This window comes from Populus nigra, chromosome 8 (genome assembly GCF_951802175.1).
Source record: "Populus nigra chromosome 8, ddPopNigr1.1, whole genome shotgun sequence".
In the NCBI taxonomy this organism is placed as follows: domain Eukaryota; kingdom Viridiplantae; phylum Streptophyta; class Magnoliopsida; order Malpighiales; family Salicaceae; genus Populus; species Populus nigra.
The window spans coordinates 9381634-9393095 of NC_084859.1; the positions used below are offsets into that span (position 1 = coordinate 9381634).

General features: G+C 37.2%; 2 protein-coding genes across 4 annotated transcripts; one reads left to right on the forward strand and one right to left on the reverse strand.

Annotated features, from left to right (window-relative positions):
* LOC133701295 (transcription initiation factor TFIID subunit 12b-like) lies at positions 1-7564 on the forward strand. Of its 3 annotated transcripts, XR_009843545.1 has the most exons (9): positions 3-767; positions 1652-1864; positions 2509-3093; positions 3216-3290; positions 4780-4858; positions 5742-5806; positions 6215-6250; positions 6355-6603; positions 7087-7564. XR_009843545.1 is itself a non-coding variant. In XM_062125163.1 (8 exons), exons 1-8 carry the CDS (start codon positions 138-140, stop codon positions 6535-6537), a joined length of 1866 nt encoding a protein of 621 aa, XP_061981147.1. In that variant the 5' UTR covers positions 2-137; the 3' UTR covers positions 6538-7564. The 3 variants fall into 3 exon arrangements, 2 of the variants coding, with proteins under 2 accessions (XP_061981148.1, XP_061981147.1); XM_062125163.1 differs by having other exon boundaries at positions 2-767; positions 6355-7564; XM_062125164.1 differs by lacking the exons at positions 5742-5806; positions 6215-6250; positions 6355-6603; positions 7087-7564 and adding an exon at positions 4279-4334 and having other exon boundaries at positions 1-767.
* Positions 7565-8418: 854 nt separating this feature from the next.
* LOC133701294 (uncharacterized) lies at positions 8419-10965 on the reverse strand. The gene is made up of 2 exons (XM_062125162.1): positions 10734-10965; positions 8419-10522 (listed from the first exon to the last, which is right to left on the reverse strand). Exon 2 carries the CDS (start codon positions 10516-10518, stop codon positions 8518-8520), a length of 2001 nt encoding a protein of 666 aa, XP_061981146.1. The 5' UTR covers positions 10519-10522; positions 10734-10965; the 3' UTR covers positions 8419-8517.
* Between the last annotated feature and the right edge of the window lie 497 nt (positions 10966-11462).

Consider the following 11462-nt stretch of genomic DNA (forward strand, 5'->3'; position numbering starts at 1 on the left):
TCCTCCTCCTTGTCCTCCCCTCTCCCTCTTTAACTCTGCAAGAACCCAGGCTACAGTCACTCAATTCATCGAAAGAATGAATTTTTAAGTAAAATTAAGAAAACCCATAAATCTTCGGTTCCAACCCAATCCAATCCATGGCAGAAAATGCAGCTGCTGCTGCTGCTGCTGCAGCCTCTTCGCCTAAACCTCTCCCTTCTCCGAATACAATTATAGACCCATCGTCACAACCACAACCACAACCACAACAAGCAGCAACCTTGACGAACACTAACACGACGAACTTAACACAGACACAGACACAAAACCTATCCAATTTACCTCAAAACACACATATCTCTTCCTGTCCTTCACTGGACCACTCCCAAATCTCCTCTTCGCCTTCTCTCCAACCTCCACAACAGCAACAGCAACAGCAACAGCAACCGGTTTTGCAGCAACAACCGCAGCAGCAGAATGTCACCGCAATTTCAGGCTATCAAATCCAACAAACCCTTCAAAGATCTCCTTCCATGTCACGCTTGAGCCAAATTAACCAACAACAACAGAACCAATACGGTGGCGTTTTGAGGCAGCAGCAACAGGGCTTATACGGGCAAATGAATTTTGGTGGGTCTGCTTCAATTCAACAGAATTCGCAGCAGAATCAACAATTGGGTGGTGCCAATTTGTCTCGCTCAGCACTTCTCGGCCAGACTGGCCTTCCTATGTTCACCGGCGCAGCTGCTGCCGCTCAGTTGAACTTGCCCTCACAATTGTTGGCTTCAGTAAGTGTTTGATTGGTTTAAAGTTACCACTTTTATAGTGTTTTGCTTACGAAGTCGCTGTTTTTGGTTAATGCGTTTGTTGAACATAATTGTTAGTGTAATTTGTGCTCTCGATACATTTGTTAGCGTTGGTAAGAATTATGGATGTTTTTTGTTGTTGTTGTTGTTGATGATGATGATGTTTTATGTATTGGTGTGAGTTTGTCAGAAAATTTCAATGGATTATGTTAGTGATCTGCTTTGGTTTTCAAAGGCAGCAATTAAGATTGTTTTGTTTTAGGAGTTTTTTTTTAGGCAGTTCATGAGTCAAATTAGTTTTGATGAGGGTGTTTCAGAGTTACTAATTATAGGGTACTCAACAATATGCAGTAACGATAGTGATCTATTCATTGAATTTGTGGCGCAGTTGTTTGGCTAGGTAAAGGCTAGGTTTTTTTTTTTTTTTTTCAAGTTGAAAAATTATATTAGTATCGATCAAATTATTGTTTATTGCTATTTGGGATATGAAATCTACTTATTGTAGTGCTTAGTACTTACAGGTGACAAATTACTTGAAATTTTTTGCTGGATGTCAGTGGTATATGAAAATCATTTCTACGTGATGATCAATTGATAGTATATTACTGTTTAAATACTTAAATTTTAAAAGGATATCCAATTACATAATATTTCTGAGCTCAACGAATTGAATTCAGCGGATGATAAGCTTAGAAAACAGTGTGCTTCTTTTTAATCATTGTATGATCGAGTAGTTGATTGGATCAATAGAATCTGTTGCTTCCGTCTCAAGCTGATTATTTAATACATTTGTGATTAAGCCAGAAAAATAATATAAATGATCAGATTAACGATTTTTTCTAAAACAATTGCACTTTTGGATGTAGCCGAGGCAGAAAGCTGGGTTAGCCCAAGGGTCCCAATTCCATTCTGGTGATTCTCCGGGGCAGTCCTTGCAGGGGATACAAGCAATGGGAGTGATGGGATCGCTAAATTTGTCACAACTAAGACCTAGTGGGGCACTTGCATATGCTCAACAGCGAATGAGTGCAGGGTCAATGAGGCAGCAACTGGTGCAACAAAATTCGCTCACCTCTCAGGTTTGAGTTTTCTCTGATCACATCACCTTCTTCTCTTTCCAGTAACTGGATTTGATGACTCCAGTTTCTGTAAAGCTCGGTTCAAATTTTTGTAATTTCAAAATGATGTTCTTAATCATTTTTTACTTGTATAATTTTTGCTAGCAAGTCCTATTTCTCTGAAGAGTCATACTGTATAAGGCAGTTGTTTTCTTGTAAAGGGTGGTTTTTCAACCTTGGCTCTCTTATGCTTCTGCAATTTGTTTTAGTGTTTTTCATGATGCGTGGTTCTGTAATTATACTTAATAAGCATAAATGGACTTGAATGTGAGAAGTAATGTGCATTCTCATGTTATTTGGTTCTTGCACTTACATGTTGTATGGGATATACACGTACTTCTTTTGATGAATTGGTTAATTGTTTTTTCTTTCATTAAAGCACCGAGTGAATAAAACAGCATATTACTACTCACTTTAGCCATTGGGCTTTCCAAGAATCAAGTAATCCTCTTTTCTATGATCGAGTATTTGATCCTTCCTTCTGTAAGAACAGAAAAATGTTTACTGGTCATTCTCCTTTTAGTTTTGTTGTTGCAACGTGTAACTTTTGCAATCATGTGCTTTACTTTTGATTTGTGTGCATGATCATCTCTCTGAAATTGCAGGTTCAAAGCCTACAAAGAACACAATCACTGGCATATATGAACCATCAGATTTCAGGGCTGGCTCAGAATGCACAGCCAACTATGATGCAGAGCTCTCTGTCACAGCAACAGTGGTTGAAGCAAATGCCAACTATGTCTGGTCCTGCCTCACCTTCACTCCGTCTTCAAAGGCAGTCACAGGCTCTCTTGCAGCAGCAATTGGCTTCATCTGGTCAACTGCACCAGAATTCAATGGCACTGAACTCACAACAGTTATCCCAGCTGGTACAGCAGCAGCCCCAAATCGGACACCAACAACTACAGCAGCAGCAGCAGCAGCAGCAGCAGCAGCAACTACTACAGCAACAGCAACAGCAACAATCACAGCAACAGTTGCAACAAGTGTCTTTGCATCAGCAGCAGCAACATCAACAACAATCTCCAAGGATGCCAGGACCCCCAGGCCAGAAAACTCTTAGTTTGACAGGATCACAGCCAGATGCAACAGCATCTGGAACAACTACACCAGGGGGGAGTTCAAGCCAAGGAACAGAAGCAACTAATCAACTTCTCGGGAAGAGAAAGATACAGGACTTGGTTTCACAGGTCTTTTCAGCATTTCACTTTCTCTTCTCTATTCCTATTCTGTTAGCTTTATGCCATGTTTTTTCTTGTCTTCCAATTCTTCATGATAAATGTGCCATGTTTTTCATCTTTCGGGTACTCAGGTGGATTCACATGGAAAGCTAGATCCTGAAGTTGAAGAACTTTTTCTGGAAATTGCCGATGACTTTATTGATTCAGTGAGGCTTGCTAACATTCACAACTTTTTCTCCATGTGTGTGTGTGTGGCTGTATGTGAATTCCTTCAGATATAAAGATTTAGTCTCTCTCTCTCTCTCTCTCACACACACACACACACACATGACATGGCATGTTTGCGTAGTTTTCTGTGCTATTTTTTCAAAGTTTTACTGCATTTAGATTTTAAGTTTAGGCACTTCACAATATTTTTACTCTGCATTTATATGAATATTACTGATGAGTTCATGATTGAGTGTGGGGTTTTTACTGTTCATTAAGGCTTCAATGCAAGTGGGAATCGTAGCACAATGTGAGTGAAAAACAGGAAGTTTTCCTCCAGATATTTTGCCTGATTTTTAATTGTTGCAATCACTGAATCTTGCATTATAAAAGTATTGCTTGGTTGTAGATTTACTTAGAAATATATTACTGTTATAGACTGTTGAAGTTTAACCATTTTAGGTTTCAGAAGACCTTTCATTTTGGTTTTCTTTTCCTTAACTTCATCCCAATCAACAAGGAATTTTCAAAGAATTTACTTATAGTTAGATATTAAGGGCCATTGACTGGTGCAATGGTAAAATTTTATGCCTTGCAACAAAGAGGTTGCACGTTAAAAGTTGAGAGGAGCTACTTATTACAAAAAAGCTAAAGGGTTATTATCTCCAAATTAACCTTAGTGAGAGAATATATGATCAGAGAAGAAACCTTCTCCTAGTGTTTCAAAGGCCCCTTAAGAAGCTTTATTTGATGTAAAACTTGATAGTTTGAATAGCAGTATCAAACATAAAAGCTTGTTCTTGATGTCATCAAATGTCACCTTCTATGAGAACCTTCATTAATGTATGAGCAATTTCCTTAATTTTCTTGCATGAAAAACTTCTGTAGTAATTCTTGTGCTGTTTAACCTTCTTTATTGCATTGCTCAACTGTTCTTGTGGATAGCCCCCTCATTTAGGATGAATTTTGATATGGTCAACTACTCAGGTTTTGTGGCGAAGCGTGAAAACAGTGGTCAATGGTACATGCATTCATTTCAATATGTAGGTACATGCATTCATTTCAATATGTAGACTACTCAAATCCTACTTTGTAGTTTTCTGAAATGCAATATGCTGTATTGTTTTTACTCCTTTTGGTTCTAATGGTCCTACACACTCCCTAAATTAGTGGAAGAAGTCTTCTTTTGTTCATGGATTAGCAATAGAACTGGTTCGTTCAGGTAAAAAAAAAAACATGGATAAATTATAAATCATGTAGGATAAGCAATTAAATATTGCTTGGAGTTTTTGGTTGGATCTGCTCTATCCTGAGAAATGTAAGCCTATAATTCATGGTATTTTTATGAGTAGTTATTGCATTCATGATCATGTTATTACTGTTTAACTTGTCTACCAAATATTATGCAATAACATTCGTGGAGGATGAATTAACTCCTTTACTTTCAAATGTTTGTTAGAGAAACTTATTTCTGCTATCAAAATGCAGGTGACTGCATTTGCTTGCAGTTTGGCTAAGCATCGGAAATCTTCAACTTTAGAGTCCAAAGATATATTGCTGCACTTAGGTTTGTGCTTCAACATATAGTATTTGCATCAGCAATTTTATGTCATATGTTGGAACATTGATATGTGGCGCACAGATTTAGTCTTTGGTTTTATAGAATGCTCTTATTGATTAGAAAGAGAATGAGGGTAGAGTATCTGATTAAAAAAAGTAGGAGCTGCGCAAGTGGTTGTGGAACATGCATGGTGAGCAATGAGTGAACTCCAGTTGCTGTAAGGCTTACCAGTGGTTTCATGTAATCCATTTGACTTCATTGTTATCATATATGCTTTCTTTTGGTTTCTTATCTACACCAATGGTGTCATTGTTATCATATATGACAAGTTATTCACTGTCATGATTTGTTAATAAGAAAATAGAGAAAGGAATAATTTTTGCTTAGATGTGTAGTGAATAACTTTTGTTCAGCTGGCTGAACTTTAGGTTTCTGTCAAGAATGTTATAGTTAAAACTGTCTTTTAAAAATTCCTTGTCGTGAAAAAATCTGATTAATTTTGGTTTGTATCCTGCATGGATCATATATATAAAGGGTAATGAGTCCATTGATGAAATATTTATTTATTTTCTCAAACCAAGTTTGAACAACATTACTCGAATTTGAAAACCAGAAGTAGTCAAAATCACCGTGGCCCTTTAGGTGATTTATTATACAGGGTAGGAATTTGAATTCATATTTCCTTTTTTACTGCATAGTTTGAATGACATGGCTTGGCTCATGGGACATCCCCCCCCCCCCCCCCCCCCCCAATAAAAAAAATGGATCTATTATAGCATGCACTGCATGTTAGTTAACAATGATATTGATAAATTGCTTTTGCTTTCTTATTTTGAAGTGAAGCATAAGGAGTTTTTTTATGAGTTTGATACTTGAAAACTGAGTGCAGAGAAAAACTGGCATTTGACAATTCCTGGATTTTCATCGGAAGAGAGGAAGCACCAAAGTAAACCTGTAAGCATTTGGAATATCTGTTAATTATAGTATTTTTTTTCTTCTCATTATCAATGTCAAATAACTTTATTAAGATGAAGTACAATGTACGTTGGATGAATCTGATGGAAGTCCAAAGTTTTGTATCTACAGTTCTTTTTATGAACTTTTGATATTTTTTAAGGTAAATTTCATAATAATATTTTTTTATCATGCAAATTATGAAGCTTATCAATTATTATTCTAGAACTTCATTTGATTTGATTATAAACCATTATAATCCTGTAACCAGTCATGTCATTTCCTACTAACACACACACACACACACACACATCTACAGATGATCATGTTGGTCATTCTTGAACCACTGCAAAAATTCATTAATATTTCATGCAAAATACATGTTGACATTGGGTTTAAAATATGCAGTTGCCTAGTGATCTCCACAAGAAGCGTCTTGATATGGTAACTACACTCTCCATATATGTTTTTTTCTTACAAACACCCCCCCCCCCGCCCCTTCTTGTGGGGTTCTAAAGCTTTTTCTTTCACTCGTAATGTTGAGTCAGATTCGTGCATTGATGGAGTCCTCTCAGCCTGAAGAAAATAATATCAATCCTAAAGAGATGATAAGACAAGGACATGGCAACCCAGCTGTTACTAATCACCTGATAAGACCTTCACCAAGTTCAGAGCAGTTGGTTTCACAGTCAACTGCTTCTCCAATGGTGCAGCAGATTACACGGTTTTAATTGATTTAGGTTTTTGTTTCTGATATGGACTCAATGCAGTTTGATTTAACTGCCTAGACTTTGCTGGTGAGAATTTAATTTCATCTTGCAATTGTGCGTGTGTGAAATTTACAGTCTGCACAAATTAGAGATTGCTCTGCATGTCCTTTCAATGCCGGTAAAACTGCTTGCCAAGAATGTAGTTCCTGGTCTCTTTGCATTGATGACAAGCAACTAACATGGGTCTAGAAAGAAAAGTAGTGCATAAATTCATCACTCATCATTTAATGCATGGAAGGATTTGCCTTTTTTGATTTTCTGATTTAGTACAATGCCTAAAATCATGTTGGATTTGCATGTAAGAATAGCTGCATGTTTTCACTGATAGAATTTTGCATGAGAGAGAGATGAGTTTCATTTATTGCAAGGTGCATTACTATTGCTGCATTTATTCAATATGTACTAGCTTCTCATGGTTTCAGGGTGATTAAATGGTATTTGCTATCACTGAAAGCATATTAGTATCTCTGTTCCTACATTGCTAAAACTTTTAAGCACTTTCTTCCACAGTTTGGATTGGTAGCAGCAAAGCTGTAGTTGGATTGGAGCCCAGCAGATCTGTAATTATATGGAGTAATCCCCTAAATGGCCGTGGAGATTGCATCAGCGGACCATCTAATTTATTATAGTTATCATTGTTGTGTATGATCATTTGATTTGGTGGTGAATAGCTCGCCCTAGTTCAAGTTCATCTAGCGGCTTAAAGAGTGCAAATGGAGGTTCCAGTTGCCTGTCATGTGTTTATTTTGCTTGTTCAATGCTGTAAGTTGACATTAAAGCAAAGTACAAGAATGGATTTCGCAAAAATTCTACACCATTGGATTTTGGGCCCCACGTGCGTCTCACGGTTTTGGGTTTTTCTTTTCATTTCTTTGGGGGTTGGGGCACTAATGAGACGGTGTAGGATTTTTGTGAAATTCATTCCTCTGCCTGCTTTCATGTAAAAGGAGACTAAATATTTCTTATGAAAAGCATTTTCTTACGTTCAGGATTTGGTGATCTCGTATCTTAGCATATTATTAGATTAATGCTTGCTGGTGAAAACTACTCAATACTCTCTAGATTGGATCTTGTTTGCACGCAAGCAAATAGGGTTAGGTGGATCTGTTCCGACTCCAAGTAGATCAAATGGCTTATTGTTTTTCACCTGAGAGAACATTGAACGTTTTCTGAAGTAAAAGATGTAATGCAATGACAAGTCATTTTCTTAGAAGCAAAGTTCTGTTCATACCGTGAGCCCTAATTTCAAGCACAGGCATTCTTTCTTAGTGTATCTGATGCTTGGTTTCTTATTTACAATCAATTTGTATACTGAAATAACCCAAAACTGGAAGCAGCAGGAAGGGGCTGATTTATTTTTATTTTTTCTTTTACTCCATTAATGTTGACAGCATTAATCATCACTTATTGGAGGTCTGCAACCTGTAATGGTTCATTTTTGAAATAGAAAGCAAGTCGATTTTTCCATCACTATACCGCACGTGGAATCGAGAGATTATATTTATGCTCATGGTAATTTCTCCTTGTAATTATTGCTGCTGATTTTGGTTAGATGAAAAGAAAAATCATGATACATTTACTTGAATCTAATTATCATATTTTCATAGACCATGTGTTTCATTACAGGGAAAAGAAGAGCAGCTGGTTAGAGGAAAATACGATATGGAAGGTGGAATCTCCAACAAGAGTTCTTTCCTTTTGCCTGGCAAGAGTACGAATGAACCTGGAGCCCATTGCCTGTAGAATCAGCACACAAATGCATAATCTTGACAGTATAGTTTGTAGTTAGCGGTTGAAATTACATAATACAGAATGTTTCACAGCTTGCAAATGAATAAAAAATAATTCGAAAAAGATCATCTAATCTTTTTAAAAGAAATCATCTCAACATTTCAACCTGTTAATTACTGGACTAATTTGTTGAAAAAGTATCAAATGCAGTCAACTAAGAAGAATTTCCTGATATTGTTGGCTTAAACCTAGGTGTGCCATAAGAAGTCGGACATGAGTGAGTAGCTCTCCACCACTTTTAAGTTGCTGGGCATGGTCTCTCCATTCGCAATGACCTGCAGCGTAAGTGAGCATTTCAACCCAAACCTCACTTATGACCTTCCACTTTTCTGCTTCCAACTTCTGCAATTGTTGAGCTAGCTTACACCCATGGACGAGCAGGTACTTGCTGCTTCCATATGCTCCAGGAATTGTTGGCGTCGTATCAATAGGAATTGCTATGGCATCTTCCAACTCCTCCTGCTTCGCCTGGAACAATGTCATGCGAGCTTCCCTTGCAGTACCATTTGATGGCTCTTTCTTTCCTACTTGGAAAAATCTCTCCACCTCGTCACTCGCATCTCGATATCTAGACCCTGAATCACTAATTCCCTTGGGAAGCATATTTGGTTTCAAGATCAGAAGATAGAACATGTAATCAGATAGTAATTTAGACATCCTTTGTTTCGAATGGAACTTCTGATCAACATAGTAGCAAAGATCAGTAGCAATGTGCCAAATAAAGAGGCTTTGGTTAAATTCCACAGACGTTGTGCACCAGCGGAATTCTTCTAGCCTTTTCATCTTCTCAAGCACACCATCCCCCCTTTGAGCTAGTAGTCTAGTACGTCGGTTCTCCTTATCTTGGAGATGCTCTATAATCTCATTCCCCTTCTCAAGAAGATTTTCGAAGATCAGATCTTTCAAATTGTCATTTATATGCTCCCAACTTACGTGCAAGTGCTTCAATGTTTCTTGATCGATTCCGATAAACTTGCTCAAACTCTTGATTGTTTTGATTGCAAAGCTAGAACTTATCAGGTTGCACTGTGCCATGGACCCTGACCACCTCTTTTCATTGGCTAAATATGCACGAAGGGAGTAAATGGCATTACCAATGGGATTACTTCGTGTGCTTGTAAACCTAGTTAACCAAATCATTGTCCAATCAGAGAAAACGAGTTGTAACATTGCATAAACCTCCAAACCAAGAGCTCCAGCTAGTAACAGATAAGTTGTAGCAACATTGATGGGTGAGCAGCGATGCTTGTCAACGAAGAATGAGAAGGAAACTAGTGTAATGAAAGAGGAGGAGAAGGTAAGGGAGCGAAGAAAAACTCCTTTTCGGGAATAAACTATGGGAGCCTTAGTATAAAGTCTATCAAAGATGAATCCGAGCTCCAAGTCTACCAACTTGAAAGCATCCTTTGATGATTGGCAAGAAATGATAGAGTGGCTGTCCTTCAGTTCAGTAAGGCTGAGGATAAGATTTTCAAAGAGATACAAGGACATCTTGAATAGATAATAAGCTTGATGAAGATAGTTGTTCCGATCAGGAATACGGTGTCCTCGCGGAACAACCATTATACTCTTTGTATCTAATCGCAGGCGAGGCGGGGTTGAGAGCAAAGAGTTTCTGATGTTCTCGGTACTTGAAGATCTGAGCGCCCAAGTCCTCTCCCCATACTTGGCAATTCCGGAAAATAACATAAAAATTGTTATAAATGAGAGGACACTGAAATCCCAAGACTTTAAGACAACATAAAAAGCCACAGAACCTTGAACTAGAAGGTTAAGCAAATGCCTCAACCACAGCTCATTGTCCTCGATGGAGAAAGCTGTGATTGTGTCTGGGCCACCAAGGTGCACGAGAAGGAAAGGTGCCCACAACGCACGAAGTGAACTGTTTTCTTTTGCAAACTGAATGTCACCCATTTCTCCAAGCTGGCTCCTGGAAAGAACACCCAAAGCAACAGTGGCTACCATGTCTGCCAGCAAGTAAGAAGACCAAACAAGAATTCTGATCCAGATTCTTGTAATGCGCTTCCTCCGAGAACCAAACATGATGAGAAGGATTTGCAGAAAAAGACTAAACAAAACCATCCCTACAATCTCCCATTTGCTCCAAAGTTTCTTGAGTTGTCCAGGAAAGTGTGGCATTTTTATAGTCATCGATCTCCACATGAAACAATCAGGTCAGCAACTGAAAATTTGTATCATGCAGTTTCATGATTAATTATATTGCTCCTAAAACGTAAGATAATAATCACGACTCATTTACATATATACAATTAAAATCATTTATTATGCTACGTACGTGACACACACACACACACACACACACATGCAGTGGGGTACTCTTCTATTCAGAATGAAACTTTACTCACCTTGAAACAATTAATTAGCAGTATATCGATCCGTGGAAGTACTTACTAGATAGCACTCATTCAACGACAAAGCATCTGTTCTTCTCTCTGCCAGATGAATTAATGAAGATTGATTTCATATTATACCTACAGACAAGCTAATTAGCACGCGCTGCATGGAGCTCACTAAAAAGACAGAAAACCATGCATTCTGTGTAAGATTGAGAAGTGCAAGTAAAGCGATTCTTATTCAATTATTCATCACAAAGTATGAACGTAGTTATTTCTTATATATATATATATATATATATAATAGTTTAATATACCAAAGCCAAATGCTAGCTAGCTCCTTTGACTGAGCTAGGCTTAGGCACGCAAAGTATAAAGCTAGATTCATTAGGAAAGTACTATATCATTCCCCATAAGATAGCAAGCAAATACACCTCTTTTTTTTTAATTAAATCTAATTTTTTTATTAATTTAATATTAAAAGATAAAATTAAAAATAAAATTTAATTATAAAAATAAGTTGAATTAACTTGGATTAATCTATCAAACTTAAATCATGAAACCGAGATAATCCCATAAAAAATAAATCGAATTTAACAAATTATAAAACTTAATTCTCGATTAATCTAATATTGAAGGATGAAATTAAAAAAAAATATGAAAAACCACAGAAGTTAATAAACTAAATTCATGAACCGAGTCATAAGAACAAAATAACTTTATCGAATACAAATCAAAATA